Source organism: Ipomoea triloba, chromosome 6, assembly GCF_003576645.1.
Source record: "Ipomoea triloba cultivar NCNSP0323 chromosome 6, ASM357664v1".
Lineage (NCBI taxonomy): Eukaryota > Viridiplantae > Streptophyta > Magnoliopsida > Solanales > Convolvulaceae > Ipomoea > Ipomoea triloba.
The window spans coordinates 25,473,441-25,493,486 of record NC_044921.1 but is presented as its reverse complement, the minus strand read 5'-3'; the positions used below and the strand labels follow the sequence as shown (position 1 = coordinate 25,493,486).

At 33.4% G+C, this 20,046-nt stretch overlaps 3 protein-coding genes across 3 annotated transcripts; 2 read left to right on the top strand and 1 right to left on the bottom strand.

The window, feature by feature from the left end:
* The first annotated feature begins 1,176 nt into the window (after window positions 1-1,176).
* Window positions 1,177-5,444, top strand: LOC116022868 (type IV inositol polyphosphate 5-phosphatase 3-like). Its single transcript, XM_031263756.1, has 11 exons — window positions 1,177-1,375; window positions 1,504-1,615; window positions 1,740-1,814; window positions 1,969-2,041; window positions 2,167-2,271; window positions 2,592-3,441; window positions 3,671-3,855; window positions 3,960-4,068; window positions 4,205-4,347; window positions 4,647-4,881; window positions 5,007-5,444. Exons 1-11 carry the CDS (start codon window positions 1,340-1,342, stop codon window positions 5,028-5,030), a joined length of 1,947 nt encoding a protein of 648 aa, XP_031119616.1. The 5' UTR covers window positions 1,177-1,339; the 3' UTR covers window positions 5,031-5,444.
* Window positions 5,445-6,139: 695 nt separating this feature from the next.
* LOC116023279 (probable choline kinase 2) lies at window positions 6,140-8,962 on the bottom strand. Its single transcript, XM_031264268.1, has 8 exons — window positions 8,808-8,962; window positions 8,126-8,496; window positions 7,708-7,829; window positions 7,438-7,627; window positions 7,211-7,328; window positions 7,057-7,104; window positions 6,607-6,707; window positions 6,140-6,514 (listed from the first exon to the last, which is right to left on the bottom strand). Exons 2-8 carry the CDS (start codon window positions 8,471-8,473, stop codon window positions 6,401-6,403), a joined length of 1,041 nt encoding a protein of 346 aa, XP_031120128.1. The 5' UTR covers window positions 8,474-8,496; window positions 8,808-8,962; the 3' UTR covers window positions 6,140-6,400.
* A 6,188-nt stretch (window positions 8,963-15,150) lies between these two features.
* On the top strand, window positions 15,151-19,773 carry LOC116022856 (S-adenosylmethionine carrier 1, chloroplastic/mitochondrial-like). The gene is made up of 12 exons (XM_031263741.1): window positions 15,151-15,285; window positions 15,375-15,482; window positions 15,956-16,042; window positions 16,531-16,603; window positions 16,881-16,971; window positions 17,323-17,376; window positions 17,451-17,546; window positions 17,751-17,840; window positions 18,329-18,380; window positions 18,832-18,893; window positions 18,984-19,064; window positions 19,438-19,773. Exons 1-12 carry the CDS (start codon window positions 15,255-15,257, stop codon window positions 19,543-19,545), a joined length of 933 nt encoding a protein of 310 aa, XP_031119601.1. The 5' UTR covers window positions 15,151-15,254; the 3' UTR covers window positions 19,546-19,773.
* The last annotated feature ends 273 nt before the right edge of the window (window positions 19,774-20,046 follow it).

Below are 20,046 nucleotides of genomic sequence, written 5' to 3'. Positions count from 1 at the left end.
ATGATATGATGCGTTTAGGAATTATGCATGTATAGGAGCATGTGGAAGCTACCTAAGTTTGGTTGCTTAACAACCTTAAACATTACCAAAAACATAATAATATACATAATATATTTGGCATAATTATATATTGCAGCTTGCTTTTCTTTATTCATTCAGATTCCTGAATGGGAAGTTTTTGGCTGTTTCTTTAGCTTTTAGAATTAATGGTGCAATTGCAAAAGGTGGCCCAGTTGACTATACAGTATGGCTATATTCTCTCCTCTTGTCTATATATATTGCTGATGTTTTCCAGCAAATAAATTAAAAATAAAAAACCCCGTAATAGAAATGTACAGTGCAAATCCAGCTCCCTAGGCTGTTTTTTTTTTCCCCTGAAATATATTTGTACTAAATCGTGTACTATAATTCTGGAAGATAGCACCGAATACGTGGTTGTCTTTTAGCCAAAGTGCATTCCCCAGGCGGTTCATCAACCATACTTTCTTCTACACAGATGTCGTACCAAAGTTATTGATAAGTTATATCCACACAACACAATATAACATCGTAATGATTAATATCCTTAGTATTATCAAAAAAAAAAAAAAGAATATCCTTAGTAGTTGCAACATAACACGGAATTTAGATAATCTGTCTCGTAAAAATACATATTAGCAAAAATGTAGAGCAATTGTAACAAATTTAATAATATATCATGAAAGCAACTATAAGGTTAATCCAAATTAAGAAATATAAGTGATAGTGATTAATTAGTCGTGTGAGACTCTTATTTAACATGAATTTCTTTCATATATAGGTCATATTCATTCTCATAATTTTTTATTTTTTTTTGAAAACATTCATTCTCATAATTGGATATATTAAATTGATAATAATAAATTCTAAATATATATTGTGCGATCTTTTGTTGTATTAACCGTTCACTTATCAACTGCTCAAAATAGTATAATTAAAATATTTTATATGAGATAATAGAGCAATAAGAATAAAAACATTTTTCTAAGTAACATTATTGTCTTAAAAAATAATAAGAATTTGTAATGGACAAAGAAATGTGGGCCCAAAATAAAATTTAGTCCACTAAATATAGTCCACTAATTAATCATTTAAAAATCAGTTATTAATGACAGGAGCCGGTAGTTGCAAGTTAAAACCCCAGCCGAGCCGAGCCGAGCAGTCCCACCTTCTTCCTCAAAAACGCGGTGGCGGGGCATATAAACCACTCTGTAGACTCGGTCATCGTTTTCGCGAAGCTTAGACTTTTCGATTTAGCTTTTTTACTCAAATTTTTGTCCCTCTTTTTACTCCATAGATTTTTGTTTCATTTCATCCAACCATGAAGCACAGCACAAGGCATCGCCGTCAAGCCGAGGTAAAATGTTTTGCGACGATTTCTTATGTATTTCGCCATTATTTTTATTCTCTGTTAATTTTGTTTGGTATGAAATTACTGAGAAGTTGTGCTGAAATCTAGTGTGTTTCGTTTCCTCGTGACTGCAGCCTTTCTGGCCGCGAGTGGTGATGCGAAAATGGCTCAACATCAGAAACAAAGATTCCGATTTCAGCGCAGACTCTGAGTCTGAAGTTGCCTCCGACTCGGATTCCGATCAAGGTTTTTTTTTTTTTTTTAAATTATTATATGCTATAAGGTTTATGATCGTCTTTGACTCTTTGTACTAAGTGCATACTTATTCTGAGAGAATGGCTTAATGTTTAAAATTATTTTGGCTTTGTAGATTTCTATGAATTGCCGAGGGAGTCGCGGTTTAAGGATGAAAGAAGCTGTGGAGAAGTTGAGATTGATTCGAATGGTAATTTTAGCTCAATTGAAGCAGTGAAGATTGACATAGTGTATTTTTGTTTTCTCTGGTTTAATTTTTATTATTATTATTATTATTATTATTTGAGCTTGTTCTCCATTCATTTATTTTATCAAATTTTAAGAGTTTGGTGTTTGGATTACAGAAGCTGTTCCCAGGCTAAGAAGACGAAAATCAGAGACATTCAGGGCACAATACATAAGTACAAAGGAAATTAGGTATGCTGCCTAAGTTCCTTGGACATGAAGATTTAGTGTACAGTGTACTGTGCACACATGATTTGATTACCTTTTAAAAGCTAATTCAGAAATGATAACTTTTATGTGTATGATTCTTGTATTAGAGTATGTGTTGGCACATGGAATGTCGGTGGAAAAGTTCCTCCTGATGATCTAGATCTTGATGGTTGGCTAGATATTGGTGAGCCCGCTGATATATATGTGCTTGGGTAGGCATCACCTTTTCTTAAATGCCTTTTGCATTTTCCTTATATGAGAAGATTTAAAGTGGCAAATGGTGCTTTAAAAAAAAAAAAAAAAAAGTGGCAAATGGTGATGATTGATTTCTTGAAATGAATTTACAAGAAATTATTGATCTCTTTGCCATTCTACTATTTAGTATTAAACCTGAAGATCATGTTCTGATTCAGTTATCCATCTTGTTCCCGTCAATTAATCAAATATGCTTCAAATTCTAATTAGTTTGATATTTTGCTCTTGCTGAAAAGGGACTTTTCAATTATTTAACTGCAAGCAACTTCATTTACAGCTTTCAGGAAATCATTCCATTAAATGCTGGTAATATCTTTGGTGCTGAAGATAGCCGCCCAATTTTGAAATGGGAAAACATCATCCGAGAATCACTTGATAAAATCCCTTCTGGGAATAAGTTCAAATCTTTTAGTGATCCTCCTTCTCCATCAAGGTTCAAGCCATCTGAAGATATCCATGATATTGAAGAGGAAATTGTACTAGAGTCTGATAGTGAGGGCGAGGAAGAAATTGTTCCAATTAATGAAGAATTCAATGAATTTGTTGAAGTCAAGAATGGAAATGTCTCTGGTAGTGATATGGTTGTCGATGCCTATGTGCCCACATCCAATAGTAACAGAGAAGATGGGTATAAAAGGCAGTTTTCTTTGCCAAAGAGGATAAATGAATTAGATTGCTCTATACCTGAAGAGTGTGAAGGAAATGCAGAGGAATTGAGTACCCAGTATGGAAAGAAATTAACCAAAACACTTAGTGTAACAGAGAAGATTGGCCTATGTTGGCCTGAGCCACCACTAGATATTCTGCCTCAGCATATTTTAGATCGACCTAATTGCATAAAATCTATGAAATCGTTCAAGGCTTCCAAGTCTTTCAGAAGATACAGCTCTTTCAATTCCACAGCTAATGGTCAAAATAGAATGCAACCTGACATAGCTATGCTTGCAGAAATTGATCTCGAATCTTTAATAAAACAGAAAAGAAGATCACCATATGTGAGGATTATAAGCAAGCAAATGGTTGGCATTTTCTTGACTATATGGGTCCGCAGAGGCTTGCGAAAGCATATCCAAAACTTGAATGTGTCTACAGTTGGTGTTGGTGTAATGGGCTACATAGGTAACAAGGTTTGTTCTAACTTTCAACTTTATACCACTTAAGGATTTCTTTCAAGTTTTCTATTATCAAAACCATTGACATTTGCAAGAAATTTTATGTATAATTGCATTCTATCACTTATGAGAGTTGGAATGTTTTTTGGACTAAAAAGGTTTTGGTTGATTACTTGATTTTCTATTAGAAACTGTTCTGGAATCTGGTAGATAGTTTCACAACTGTATCACTTATTTCTTTCAGGGATCAATATCGGTTAGCATGTCTATACACCAGACCCTTGTCTGTTTCGTTTGCACTCATTTAACATCTGGTGAGAAAGATGGAGATGTGGTCAAAAGAAATGCAGATGTGCGTGAAATTCATCGGAGGACACACTTTAATACATATTCTAGTATTAGACTTCCTAAAAGTATCAATGACCATGAGTAAGTATGACTGATCTTTCTTGTTCTCTAACTGTCTTCTCTCTCCCTGCCAATGATCATTTGATATTGTTTTTTCTCTAACTGTCTAGTTCTTTTTTTTGCAGGAAAATCATCTGGCTGGGTGATTTAAATTACCGTATCAATCTATCATATGAGAACACAATGAAGCTAATATCAAAAAAAGACTGGTCTAAGCTAGCTGAAAGTGATCAGGTAAATCTGATCATCTTTTTGAATTAAAAAAACTTCTAGACAAAGATCACCCCTTACCCAGTCTACTTGAATTTGTATGGTATAGTAGTAATTGTTATTGAACCTTGCTGATGAATACAATCTCATGTTTTTGCAGCTTAGAAAAGAGCTGAAGAAAGGACGTGCTTTTGATGGATGGGCTGAAGGTGTTTTAAATTTTCCTCCCACTTATAAGTATGATATTAACTCAGACAAGTACCATGGAGAGGATCCAAGGTCTGGAAGGCGTACTCCAGCATGGTATGTACAATTTGTTTTTCAGTTTAGAGAGATCATTTGATCAGCTTGCCAACTACTGTCAACTAATTTTTCCCGTCCAGACAAAAATCCATCACCCTTAGATAATTCACTCATTATTCTCTGCATTTAAACCAGATTCCTGGTTGATGTTATCGGTAGTTTGTTTTTTCCCTCAAAAATAACATTTCAAGCTGCTTTCTTCTTTCCCAGCTGAAAAAATATATTCCGCCTTCCCATCTTTGCTTTACAATCTGCTTCTTAAGTGAGTGCTATATCACATTTGGTTTCCTTCTACTCAGGTGTGACCGTATTCTTTCGTATGGGAAGGGAATGCGGCTGCTTAACTACAGGAGATCTGATCTTAGAACTTCTGATCATCGGCCTGTGACAGCCTCTTATATGGTAGAAGTTGAGATATTCTGTCCAAAGAAATTGCAGCGCGCCCTCACATTCACTGATGCAGAGATTGACAAAGAGGAAATTGTTACTGATACAGAAATTGAGAGTGGAATTAGCCGATTAATGATAGAACAGGTATGGTTCTACACTTTCTCATACAATTGATCTTCAAAATGACACAACTTTGGCTCATTTTAAGCATTCTTGTTCTGATGGCTCATTAAATTTGTTGCATTATTAACGTTAATTTGGTGGTGTAGAATGCTTCATTATGGCGGCACTAAGAGAGGGTAACCCAAGGGAGGGCTGGAGAGGCTGCATATTATGACGCCCATGACTCTTTCATCCCACGCAATTAATCTAAATTTGACCCGAGCCAGTTCTTTGAAGTCTTTTATTGGTTCACTAGTGGTTTGTATGTTGCATAAGTTGGTGTGTCTATTGTAAGTTGTAACTTAGTAAGTTGCCAGTTTATTTCCCCAAGTTAATAACTTTAAGTTTTTGCACAACAGTAGGTCTATCAACCTAGTTTGGTCTTGAGTTGAGTCGGTATATATATACAAGTCCAAAACTCAATATTTTCCTAACGGTCTTCTATAGTCTCCCAATAGCAGTTATTCCCCAAGCTGCTTTTCCGTATCTTGTAATTTTGCATGAATTTTTGAATGAATAATAATCATTGAGTCACGTTCGAGTGAGACCAATATGTAAGATGGATTGAAATTATTATAATATTTATTATAAAAAAATTAATACTAATTATTCCCCAAGTCTTGTACTTGTTACTTACGGAGTATTATTTAAATTATAATATTTATTATAAAAAATTAATACTAATTTAAGATAAATAAATTGTTACTCATAATAAGTATTGTAATATTTATATGTGAAATTGTTATACTATGTAGGACAAAATAATTGTTACTAATGTTACTAATATAGAATGCTTCACTTATTGAGTTTATTCGGTGAAAATATTCATTAAAAAGTATATATTATTTTTATGAACATATCTTGTATGTTAAACTTGTAATAATTTTTAGTTAAAATGTAATATTTTTATATGAGTGCATAGAAAAATATAATATTTTTATTAAAAATACTACGTGTTCTAGCTAATCTGAGATAAGATTTAAGCACAACAATAAAAAAGCACTAGTGGTCTAGTGGTAGAATAGTACCCTGCCACGGTACAGACCCGGTTCGATTCCCAGCTGGTGCATTAAGATCTTTTCATAGCCGTCTACCCACTGTAAACTCTTTTAAAGCAACTAACTTTCGATGAGCACTGCCTAATTAGTTAATTACATCAAAAGACACACACTGGGTTAGACAAGAGCACTCACAGATTAAACCAAATGAATTTTCAGCATTAGACAAGAGCACACACAGATTAAACCAAATGAATTTTCAGCATTCATTGAGTATAAACCAAAAGATACAGGTACCAAAGATTTTCATTCAACTGTTTATTTGCTTGTATTATACAACTGAACAACCACTAATGCTTCTCATTCAACTGTTCATTTGCTTGTATTATACAACTGAACAACCAATTATACTTCTCTATAGAATCTCTCTACTGGTAACTTGTAGTGTGACCTCAAGAAAGTGAGATGAAACGTAATGTTATCCCTTTTGCTGACTAATTGGTTCAAAGATGACTCTGGCCTGAGTTTCCCAAGAGCTCGGGCTTTGTCAACCAGTATTGTTCAAACCTTTGCCTTGAATATTCCACGTAGTTGAAGTCAATAGTGTTCACCTGTGCCTGAGATTCAAGAAATGGTTATTAGGCTTCCTTAATTTTGTGCCATTCAATGCGGAGGGAACAAGAGCAGATTTGTAAGAATAATGATTTACCGAGATGACTCCCCATAATCCCCAAAACAAGTGGTTTGCAAGAGTATACTTTTCTGCGATATCAGCTAGCTTCTCTACCTCCTCATCACTGGGATGGTTGCCTGCACAGAATAATTTCCATCACTTGTTTGCAATAATCACAATTTTCATCGGGTAAAGGTCGTAGTTTAGGGTCAAATTTATTATCAAAGGGAATATATGTCCCTTCTCTAACATGGCATCTTGAAGATCCACACTCAATGCTCAGAAGTCACTACCATTGGTAGTGGCCATGAAAGAACAATATTGGGTCTAAAAGTATGCTAAAGGATGCCTAGCCAAATTTTTAAGCTGTCAAAATTCTAATGGTCCCATCCAAAATGGGTTTTAGTTTTGGATGACTGAGTATATATGCTTTTCCAAAACTTTCTCAGTGCATGTCACCAAGTGGAATTTGTTCCTTATTATTACCTGCAGAACTCAGATAGGAACTTATGAATGTACGGCGTTCGTCTGAACCTGTTGGCAAATTTTGAACTCAAATTTAGCCCGCTACACTTAAAAGGGTAAAATCATATAAAATCCCAATAAATAAATAAATAAATGTGTTTTAAACTTTACTTACCAGGGTACCTACTGTAGTCCAAGACATGAGGAGTATCGGTGTGATAATTTGCTGCCATTTCGCAGAAGTGATTAGCAAAGTCATATGCAATTGGGTTGTAACAGGCATACTCATAATCCTGTTAAATGAATTAGCAAATGTCTTAGTTCAAAGGCAAGGATTAGGCGAAATATTCATACAAGGGAATGCAAAAGGTTTAATGTTAATTGAGATCACAGAACACTTACAATAAAAGTGATAGCCTTATCCTCAATCATAATGTTCCCATACTGCAGGTCATTGTGACAGAAACCGATCTCTTGTGTCTCACTCGTCAGCTCCTTTTCTAATAAACTGATTTCCTCATCAAAATCACCTAAACGTAACTCTTCTATGTGTTCAGTGGAGCACAAACTCTTCGCCTTCTCTAGCCAATTCCTGGGGAAACAAGTCCTCCTTAATCAGTAAAAATCCCATCAATTAAAACTATCAAAAATTATATCTCAGCATATTTATACCTCAGTCTGCCCCAAAGAACAGTTTCCTTTGTACCAGGCATGTCAATACTATGAAACTCCCTCAATTTTTTCGCGATTAGAGCAGAGACTTCTCTATCGCGTAGATCATCAGCTGATAGTGTCTGAAAACACAAAATAAGACAGTAGACTCAGCCATATAAACACACAAGCAGTTTGACCTCGCATTAAAACGACTCAAATCCCTTCCACCTGAACTCCGCCATTTAGTTTGCTCTTAGAAGTATAATTGTGCACTGAATTAGAACAATCAAGACTTGATGTTACTAAACACATAACACGCTACCTATTAACAACATGATGTTTCACTCATTGACCTTTTGGATGCAATTTCAAGAAGATGAAACTTGAAGCAAATAAAAAACATCAAACTTAACAAGAAATCAAAGCTTGAAAGTACCCTGGCTTCAATGAACTCTTCGATACGCCCTTCTGCGACCTTGTCAAGAAGCTTGGGTCCATGGCCATTCTTTGACAAAAACTCAAAGGTCCGGATTTCATCATCCCTGTCAAAGAAATGTTCAACTCCTTCACCATAAACCCGAACTAGAACTCTCCGGGTTACCTTTTCCTCCTTTGCTGGCCAACTAATCTGATAAACCGCATTAGTCATGGCACCACTCAAATGCTTACCATTCATGGCATCTAGATCTAATTCATCCCCCCATTTTGAAGCTAAAGAAAACAGTAACTCCATCAATTCAGGAGGTAGATTAACGTCAATAGATTCATTCTTCTTTACCGCCATCAAAACCGACACGATTTCTCAACCTAGTTTCACAAAATCAACAAAACTCTTATCAATTCCCTGCTCCGATTTCCATACACTAACTACATTTACCAATAATTTAATTCATCATGCATTTATTTGAAGGCAGTTATTTCCTCAAATTCCTAATTCCGATTTAGATGTTATGAACTAAAAGTAAATTACAGAGCTCGTATGAAATGCACTGAAAATACAATAACAAAATCTCAGAAAATTGCCTATGAAATTCAAGAGAACACGTTATAACTGCAATCGAATGTTCGGTAAAGCATAGAATGATCATTGATCAGGGCTAGAAAATTGAAGAACTTACAGAAGAGAGGGAAGAACTTCAGCAGAAAGCTACAAAGCTGAGAAGAAACTGGGAAAATTTGAAAAAAGAGCTTAAGACAGATTCAAACCCAGAAACGAAATGAGGATATATATAGACGATTGCATGTGTACGCAATTCTTCATCTACTTTGTGGACTTAGAAATACGTATAGAAAACGACAGCTTTGCTGACCGTTGACCCTGAGAAATGAGAATCTCCTTTTTCTTGAGGAAAGCTAACAGAATCTTGATATTTTTTTTAAACAGATAACAGAATCTTGTTAAAGATCGATTCCAGATTAAACGTTTAGAAAATTCCACGTTATAGGATCAACATCAAATCAATTTGCATAGGGTATAACATTTTAGATTATATACAAAGCTCGTAGTCCCTATTTAAGTATATAATTAAAGATGGAGTCGAGAATATTGGTAATAATTAAATTTGTAATATTAGTGTATAAGATAATGTTCTATATAGTCCAGACAATCGCAAATTGCAATGCAGGGGTTACACTTAATGTAGTGAGTTCTTTGTGGACACTAGATACTAGTCATCTCATTTAATAGATCGTTGAGTTAACATGATTTACCATTCCACTAGTATGTCGATACAAGGCATAATTACATTTTGTATAATGCTCAACCCACTTGATTAATTTTTTGGGGCCCGTATTTGATTAATAAATTTATATTTTTTAGATTTGGGTCATTAAAAATGTGTATTCTAAAGTTAGCTAAACACTAAAACACGTGATTTGAAAAAGCGTGTGATGTTGTGAGGCGTAATTGCGTAAATAACGTTTTCGCGCGTGTGAAGACGCGTAAATCAGTAAATGGCACCAAATTTTCAACACTAACGTGGGGCCCTTGAAAGCAAACCGCCAAAACTACCACATTACGACATAATTGCATTTTATCCATATTTTCTTTTTATTTTTTAGGGGCTCTCATTTTCTTTCATAATTATACTACTATGTACTATGATTCATTGTGTAAAGTGCATCATTAATATAAAATATTTTTTTAATATGTACTATTGTACTAAAAATTTGTTTTTAATACATCGAATGTTTTTTTTATTTAAAGATTTTATTATTTGTGTGTTGAATTTTTATTATTTGGTATTTAGTATACTACCAAATACTCCATAATACACATATAGTATATTGAAATAAACATGTATTAGTGGTATTTGTCCATTTTTCTTTTGGTGGCACGAATTTTTTATATTAGCATATGAAACTATGGCCCTAACACACAACTATATGTCGTATTTTTGTTTATTTGTGTTTAAATGCAATAGAATAATGAATAGTGTAGATGATATAGCTACTATTTTACGTCTAAAATATTCAAATAGTTACAAGTAAAAAAGATCACATATGTCATTTGCATTCACAATCTACCTTGATGCTCCCACAACATGAAATTCGTTGAGTATAATCGTCTACAACGTTTAGCATGACTATTGTAGATGAAAGGTGCGTGGGTATGACCGAAATTTCAGCACAGCCAGTTGTCATTCTCAACTTATATTGGGTGCTCCATAATGAGCCATGCTCACCTTTAGGCTAATTACCAAGTTATCCCATCACAAATAAGTGCAATTTATTTTAGATTTTTTAATAATATTTATTTGCATAAAATATAAATATAAATAAGTAATACTTTAAGCATTTAAGGCATTTTCATGACATCTAGTGGTTCTCAAAGTCCAATATTTATTACTTTTAGCTTAGCTGATCTTAGTTGACAAAATGCACCGATTTGATTATTTATTTATTGTAATAGTGACATCTACCTACTACCTTGTCTACCTATTGATCTAATTTTGTGTTTGAACAAAGTTATATTGCTAAAATGATAATTCTTCTTCTTCTTCTTCTTCTTCTTTTTTTTTTTTTTTTTTTTTTTTTATCAAACATGATATGATATTATGCTTACCTAAAAAGATTTTATGTTATGAGCGGTTATAACTTAACAATAATCATTTCTAATTTTAAATATAAAGTCGTAAGTTCAATCATGCATGGATCTTCTGGATGTATAATAAAAAGAAATAATTATCTCAAACATATGATTGAGTGGGTGGAACATGATTATTTCATTAAAAGGTCATAAGTTTAATTATTGTCATTTGTCAACACCCTATAAAAAACACCCAAAATACACCATCTTCATCCAAACAAATGCACCCAAATTTCCAATTTTTAACTAAGTTTTAAAAAGATTATACCGACTTTAATCTATTTACATTTTTATAAATATTCCATGTATTTTTCCATTGAACAATATCTTCGTGCGTGGAGCCTTATCCTTATAGAAATATAAAAAAGCATTAAATCGCAATCCATTCAATTAATTAAATAACGTAAAGGTCAACTCTAAAAGATGATATTTACTAAGAGATAAAAATAAAAACAAATGATAAATTAAAATAAATAAATAAATAAGATATTATTCAATATTCTCTGTTCAAGACTTCAAGTAGAGTCAACATCATATATAATTCATATGCATATGCTTATGAAATATGAATTATAGAATTATGACAAAGTTTAGAATGTGAATTAGTACTAGTGTTTCTTGTATTGGGTATAAATTCCTAAGTATTTAATTTATTAATGAATTATCGTAACTAAATTAATAAAATCTATAGATATTTAATTAATAAATATTTTAATTTAGTTTCGATACTTAACACAAAATTGTATACTTCCAAAGTTGAACCCAGCTCATACTAGCAAATTTTAAGTAAAGATTATTCAAACGAACAGCACAAATCGACTGTACATATATCTCATTTGGATGTCGTGTTATTGTCAAGTTCCATTTCCAGGTTGTGTACTTGTCTGATTGTTCCCATGATTATTGAGAAATAGTACCACTATTTTAGGTAATTTTGTCTGCAGATTTTCTTTTCCTGCTTTACTATTTTGATCCTCGAGAGTCGAGATGAGCAAAAAAAAAAAAAAAAAGAGTCAATCAAAGTGTTGAATGAGACTGCGTCAAAGGAGTAATATTAGCCACAACAATTTGTATGTACCTGACTGTTTGGTTTGCATAAAAATATAACAGGTTAATCATCTTTGTATAATATATATATATATATATATATATATATATATATATATATATATAAAACGATATTTCAACGATTTTATTGATGGAGGACAAAAATGATTATGTCACAATAATACCATGACCAAAGGTGGATATTCTAAAAAAGAATGACTAAAAGTGAACTGTCATATATAAATTTAGAACAAAAGATTGAATTAACTCTAATATAAATCACTTGATTGAGTAGTAAAAATTCAAATGTATAAATTAATAGTTATTAAAATTTCTAACATACAAAATACTTTTACTCATAAGCACTCAAATATGTTATTAAAAATTATTTATGATAAACATCGATATAGAATTTACGTCAAGACAACCTCAACATCACAAACACTACAAAAACTCCCTCAGCCAACTTGTTAAGTTGTTAAGATGCTAGTTGCGATCGTTTGGTAGACATTAGACATTCACTTCATGATGACTTAAATAAGAGATCAGATTCCATAATATATAATTCATATTTAAATGGACGGTCCAGCTTTAAGGAACATTATCCACCAAATAATTTGGAAACCAAGTCGTAGACAACACAAGCTTTGAGTTGGGTATCTCTTAGATTCCCTCTTATTTTCTAAGTTCAACCCTAAATTTAAGGATAACTCAATTTCACTTGGAAAATTAGTGAATAAGGTAAATAAGTGAAAATTAGTGAATAACGTAAATAGTGCGTACGTGGCTGCAGTTGCTAGCAAAGAAAATTTTATGAACTTTATTTTTTATTTTTGCGCGTTGGACCAGCCAGTTGTAGTGGAATTACGATTTTAGCTTGAGTGCTTATCATAATGTGAACATTCATTGGATGATCAAGTTGGATTTCACAATATTCATATTTAGGGTGTGTTTGCACATACTGCATATATGTATTAAAATTCCATATTTAATGCATGAATAATATCTTCTTCTTCTTCTTCTTCTTCTTATTTTCATTTTCACATTATTTTTTATTCCATTGTTCAAAAGTTGAAGAGTAAAAAGGTAATAATGTGTGTTGTAAATACTAAAGGATTTGAATCCAAGAGTAACAAAAGTAGGCAAACAAACATGGTAATGGTATCAAAACACATAGTAGGGTGCAAAGGTCTCAACCTAACACTACCTTAATGTCATTAGTACTCAAAAAAAAAAAAAAAAATCATTTCACTATCTCCCTACTAAGTATCATGATAATTAATTGATCAATTATTCTATAAACAAGTTAATCTGATAAAGAGATATATATGTTATTAAAAATAGTTAACATAGTAATTAGTTAAACGTAAAAAAGAATATACACAATAATGGCAGTATGTCATGATCACAAATTGAATATTAAATAGTGATTTTAATTTTTTTTTTAATTGCAGCAAAACCCCCCAATATATATACATACACGATGCATGTTGCTTGATTTTAGGGCAAAAAAGAAAAGAAAAGAAAATAATAAATGAAAGAGAAAGATTTTATTAAGATTGTCACTTGAAAAGAAACTGTTGAAGGGGTCAGCATCTGATGAGATGTGCATAAGAAAAGGTTGTAGAAGTCCATATCCGGCTGACTTGTCAATTTTATACCCATCTCAAAAAATTAATAGATGAAATGATGTATATAATTCTCGTATTTAAAATTTATAAATTCAATTATTATCAACTTCTAATCAATTAAACTTGTCACATAAATTTTTTTTATGATATTTATTCAGTATACATTTCAATTTTTTTGGGGGGCATTTGGCCATTTGCTCTAAACAAGAACACCTTGTGTTCTTCTTCATCTTCTATCAAAGTTCAAAATGATGATTGGTCATATATCCATGCATCCTCCAATACTGACATTTCAACAAGAACAGCTTGTCTTCTCATTCATCTTCTACCACAGCTGAAAATGATGATTAGTCATCCATGCAGCCTCCAATAATGACTTTTAATACATCAGCCACTAGCCCACTAGCTACACGCCAATGAAGCCACTGATTGTGAAGTGCAATGAAATCAGAGTCGGCACTTCCCATTTGCGGCTAGGACCACGACATAAGGTCTCTAATTTTTGGAGTCTATTTTTTTTTAGTCGGGTGAGTCTTGATCGTTAAATAGATAGAAAGCCTCGTAGATTCACCAGTTACACATTTGTTTTACCTCGATAATTCATACCCGTAAGATACGACAAAATTTAAAACATAAACACATGAACCAGGGTCGTCCATAGTATAATATCAACCCTGATCCATTGTATAACGATGGTTTATACCTCAACACACATATGTATTACTTTTATGAATCATATTATTGATATTTAAATCTATGTTTCTGTTTAGGACAAAAGCTCACCCAATAGGGCAAATAAGGCCCAATGTGAAGCTCTTTCAATATACACCATCAAACAGACATCTTCGAGATGCTTTTTTTATTTTTATTTTTTTACAATCCACCAACTCTTGGTTGTGCTCTAAAGCCGGCCTCTAATGAACATCAAACAATGAATGAAGGGGAGAGAGGGAAAGAGAGAGCACTAGTAAGGGATATAATTCAAAGAGAATCAGAAACCTAAAAGACAAACCACTTTGCCAAAGGCCTTGTGGTCAAGCGGCATGAAGTGATTCTCTCAAGTAGGAGGTCATGGGTTCCAGCCTCAGTGTTAAGAAAGTATATAGACAGATACTACATGTAACAGGGTCAATAGTATTCAAAAAAAAAAGAAGAGACAAACCACTTTCCTACATATTAACTAGAGGTATATATATCAATATATATGTATGCATTACTTGATAAGCAAAGAACATACAAATTAAAGTAAATTAATTCCCATTACATACAACATTGTAGAATATATATTTTGTGTGTTTTGAAAAATACTTCAAATTTTATTTTTTTGAATATAAAATAATGAAATTGTGAACATAGAGTTCAAAAATTGTGAACATAAAGTACTAAAATTGTGAACATGAACCTTTGACCCGAGTCTATGGCATAACAACCGTCCAAGGTGTATATATGTAGGCATGTATCAATGGATTCAATGCCGAGGCGAAGTATGAAGGCCCAACAGTTTCTTGATGGATAGTGATCCAAACAGTATTTTTCTTTCATTTTAGGAGGAGACACTAAACAATTTTGCTATGTGTATATGTAGGTCTGTATCGAAGTTTGAAGGCCCAACAGCTTCTTGATGGGCCGGCCCGTTCTAAATATAAGTTTTAGTTAACATTTCGAGGGTGATTTCGTCCTTTCAATTGCTTCAACCTCTCTAAAACCCCTCTTTCTCTAGTCTCCAAAACTCTTCCCGCTGCTCGAGCTGGATTGTTGTCTAGTCTTCTACTCTTCTCGAAGCTCAACTGCTCACAAAAATGTCTACGGATTTGAAGGCAGCCTCATCTGGTGATTGCTTCTACGAGTTGCATTATAAATTCATGTTATGCTTAATGATTTCAACTGTTTAGTTTATTTGATCTACATTTCTCTTGCAGGAGGTGGACGGAATTTCAAGGTATTCAACTTTCGCGATGAGAAAAACATGCTCCTTGCATCAGTTAACAAACAAGAGACGCTGTTTGATTTTCTACGCATTTTATATGGTAAATTGTACAATACTCCTCATAAAGTTGGATTATGTTCGAGGCATATGTTATTTCTCCGTGATTCTCAAGTTTTTGTGTTCGATCTTCGATGTTCTCATTTTAATATATGAATGCTATAAGGTGCTACTTCAAATGTTGAGGACAGAATACACTCAAATTTCCTTTTGTAAATTACTTATGGAGTTAGGTATTTTAATTCTCTACAACATCCAATGGATTATAATTCTCTTGAGGTGTTAGGTATTTCGGTTCTCTTCAACATTCATCGATAATAATTTTTTGGAGGATAGTTTGAGTTGAAGAATTAAGATACAAACACAAAAGCTTTTTGTTGGCTCCTGGTCCAATTAGATATGTCTTATTATGTAAGATCTAGCTTATTTGGAGCTATTTAGCAGCTGATTTCATTATTTCAAGTTGTATCTTTACTATTTGGTGTACTGAGATGCTATATGGATTTTCTGTTGCAGAGGGTGCTGTAGCTGGAGCAGCTGCTGGTGTTGTTGTAGAAACTGTATTATACCCAATTGATACAATAAAGACTCGACTTCAAGCAGGTTCAGTCTACTTGAGGCACTGCCTTTTTTCACATCTAGCAAGTTCTTTATGAATGTTAAAGATATTTTGTTTCTAGTTGGTCAAATGTTCTGTAGAAGCATCTCTTTCATTACAATTCATTACTAATGTCTTTCTCAAATATAGGTTATTCTCTTTAATTTTCAAGCACTAGATTGCAGTAGTTTAAGGTAGGAAAGTAAAAAATCTGCTTTGCTATGCTGAAGAGTTGCACATTTCTCTGATGCTTTTTGGCTTTTTGCTATGTAGTGGGGAGCTAAGATAGTGAGTTCATGTTTCCAGTCTTTCCGAGTCTAGCCTAACTACTTTTTTTATTATTATTTATTATTATTATTATTATTTTTTTTTTATTTTAAAACAATTGGATTAATGGACTGCTGTTCACATTTCCATTGCTCATAGATTACAAAGCACAGAGTATTTAATAATGGAATATCTGACTAGCAGTCCCATATTCTGTGTTAGGCAGTCCGTGGTGGTGGAGAAATAATTCTGAAGGGTCTCTATTCAGGCTTGGCTGGAAATCTCGCAGGAGTCTTACCGTAATTCTTTTTACTTAATATCAATTTGCTACTACTACACTATTTCTATGATAAACAGAAAACCTCAAGTTCCATTCTTATGATGGATTTGCATGGTGAAGAAAATGGCATGCTAAGTGTCACCAAATCTTTGTTGTCTATGAACATACATATCATTAATTTTAAGTATTGGAATGCCAAAGATTCAATGGAACCCTACAGTTGCCTTTCTGGGTATACCTGGACATTCTCCATTAGCTATTCAAAGATTAACTAATTAACTCTCATTTTCTTGCAGAGCTTCGGCAATATTTGTCGGAGTGTATGAACCTACAAAGCAAAAATTGCTGAAGAGCTTGCCTGAAAACTTGAGTGCCTTGGCTCACTTGGTAAGATGTGCTACTAGCTTGTTGTTCTAAATTCATTCCTAGTTGAACAGTTAGAGTTGCTTTGGATTACATAGAAGTTAACAGTATCTGGTCTCATGATTTCTATACAAAAGTATTATTTGTTGTCCTTTATCATGTAGCTTCATTTTTTTGTGATTATTTTCGACAATGAATTTGAGTTTCTATAAATTTCCTTGTTGATCTTTTGGATTCTGAAACGTCCATCTATTATTTCCATTTTTCTTCTTTTGTGTCTGACATCCCTCCCTCAATTTTTTTTTTTTACAAAAAAGATCAAAACAAAAGAAAAAGGAGTTTTATAAAATGATAAACATTTCAAGCTTCATTTAGACTGCAGGTGCTGTTGGAGGTGCTGCTTCTTCAATTATTCGTGTACCAACAGAGGTGGTTGAGAATTCACAACTTCAATCCTTTCTTCTTGCATTGCTTCTCTAGCTTATGCTACAAATAACTAACAGGTAGTCAAGCAAAGGATGCAGACTGGGCAATTTGCTTCAGCCCCTGATGCAGTACGCCTTATCATTTCTAAGGAAGGTTTTAGAGGCCTTTATGCAGTAAGTAATGCTGTCCCAATTCTTTTTATAATCATTAATTAGCAAATGTTTTACTCAGTAAACTAACCAAAAACTTAAGCAGCTCTATTATGTATCTTCAAGTTCATTCTCAACTTTTTGTTTGAGTTAGTGTATGCCTGTTTTCTTTTCTTCCTTTCCTGTTTTTTCTTTTTCTTTATGCTTTTCCTCCATTTTCTATGGCAGGGATATGGCTCTTTTCTACTGCGAGACTTACCTTTTGATGCTATGCAGTTCTGCATATATGAGCAGCTCCGGTTGGGATATAAGTTAGCTGTAAGCTTTCATCTTCACCTCAGAAGGGTGCTTGATCTATTTTCCTCTCTTGGGAGACTGAGGTCTTGGTTTTCTAGGAGAAATTCAAAGCATATTAACCTAGACTTTCATCGATTTGGAGGTGTATGCTTCTGTCATAATATGGAAAGGGATTAATAACTGCATGATAAAGTATGTGATCCATGGAACATTAGAACAGGAAAGGGGTGAATTGATCATTTCAACATTTTTCTTTTTTCTGGTTTTATTATTCAGTCAAGTACCTGGTTTCAAATCCAATATCTTTACATGAAAAGCTTCAGCAGTCTTGCATTCTTAAGCATTGAGTAATTGAGTTATTTTTAACCAGTTTCTTAACAAAAGAATATGCTCTCCTTCAGAAATAAAATGAGCTCCATGTGAATGAGGTGGTAGTGGGGCTACTCAAGCTACTTTTGTATAATAGCCCAATCTATGAAATTGTATAAAGTCAGCTTTTCTTCTTGCAGGCAAAAAGGGATCTGAATGATTCTGAGAATGCAATGATTGGTGCTTTTGCAGGTATTTGAATTTCTGAAATTGTCTGTTAATAATAGCTATATGAGTCATGAGATGTTCCATTAGGTGTTTAATCTTTGTCTCACTCTAAAGTTCTGGGTGATAGATATAATGGTTCTCCAACAAGTTGCTTTAAGTTGGCACCTTCATTTCCCTTGCTCTCTCTTTTTGGCCATTGCATGGTCCATCAGTAACATGCCATGGCCTAGCTAGGAATCCAGCCGTAAATTTGGAACTATTTCTATTTGGTTGATATTGAGTATCAATGTTTTAACTATTAAGGTAGGTCCAGCCCATTAGTGATTGAGTTATCATGTCCCAGGATCTTCATCTCCCACTACAAAAAATACCCTTGGCCCCTGGCCCTACTTTCATATGCTAACCATGTGCACATCAGATATTGAAGGAAGAATTTTTCTGAGAATGACAATATCGTATAAACTGTTATTCATAGGTGCTGTTACTGGAGCCATAACAACTCCTCTTGATGTGATAAAAACTAGACTGATGGTTCAGGTATAGTTTCTAAAATTTTCATGCTGGCCACTAATTTCCATTTCTTACTTTCACAATCTTCCTTTTTATTATTATTTTTTGCCTTGACAGGGATCAGCAAAGCAGTACCAGGGTGTTCTCCATTGTGTCGGAACTATTGCAAGAGAAGAAGGAACATCTGCTCTTTTTAAGGTATCAGTGTCCTAGCCCCTATGTATGATTAAATTTAGAATGAAGTCTCTATGTGGCTAGGACTATATTGCTGTGTATTAAACTATTAATAATACTTGAACTCTTGTGGGGTTTAAGGTTTTACCTAATGGTCAGCTAAGCTATTTTCCAAACATTTGGCTTGGGTTCAAATCTCATCTCCTCCATCACCTCATGTCATCGTATGTAGCCAAAAATGAGAACAGTAAAAAAGCTTGAACTTTTCTTCCATAAGCCATTGTAGCCATGTCCATCAATGAAGGCATTATTTCACAGTTTCACCTAAAAATATGTATTGTTTTACTAGCATTGAATAATAAATTTACAGAGATCATTATTCACTTATGTATTGCAGGGGATGGGACCAAGAGTGCTTTGGATAGGTATTGGAGGTTCAATATTTTTTGGAGTGCTTGAGAAGACCAAACAACTGCTTGCCCAGAAAAGACCAGTTGACCAGTAACTCCAATTCCTTTAAGCACTAATTGCACAATCGTATTCTTGGCTGGAAGATGGAGAGGATATTTAGCTGCGATGTTATCTTGGGCAATCCTTCTGATTCAAACACGAACCATAGGTATGTTTTGCGAGAAATAATGTAATGCATTGACTTTGTTCACGGCTAGCAGTGCTCATGATTAACACTGCATATTTTTTAAATATGTACTAATAAAATCATTTTGTGTATGGATGAATAGGAAAACAGGGCAAATTATGCTATGGACCCGGGTCCACATTGCAAAGTGAACCTAGGTCCATGTTCACAATTTTAAAACTCAATATACAAAATTATATTACTCAATATTCATAATTTTTAAACTCTATATTCACAATTTTGTTATATAGATTCAAAAGTTGTGTTATACTATTAAATATAAAGTTATGAAATTGTGAATATAGAGTTCAAAAATTATGAATATAAAGTTTAAAAATTGTGAACATAAAGTTCTAAAATTATGAACAC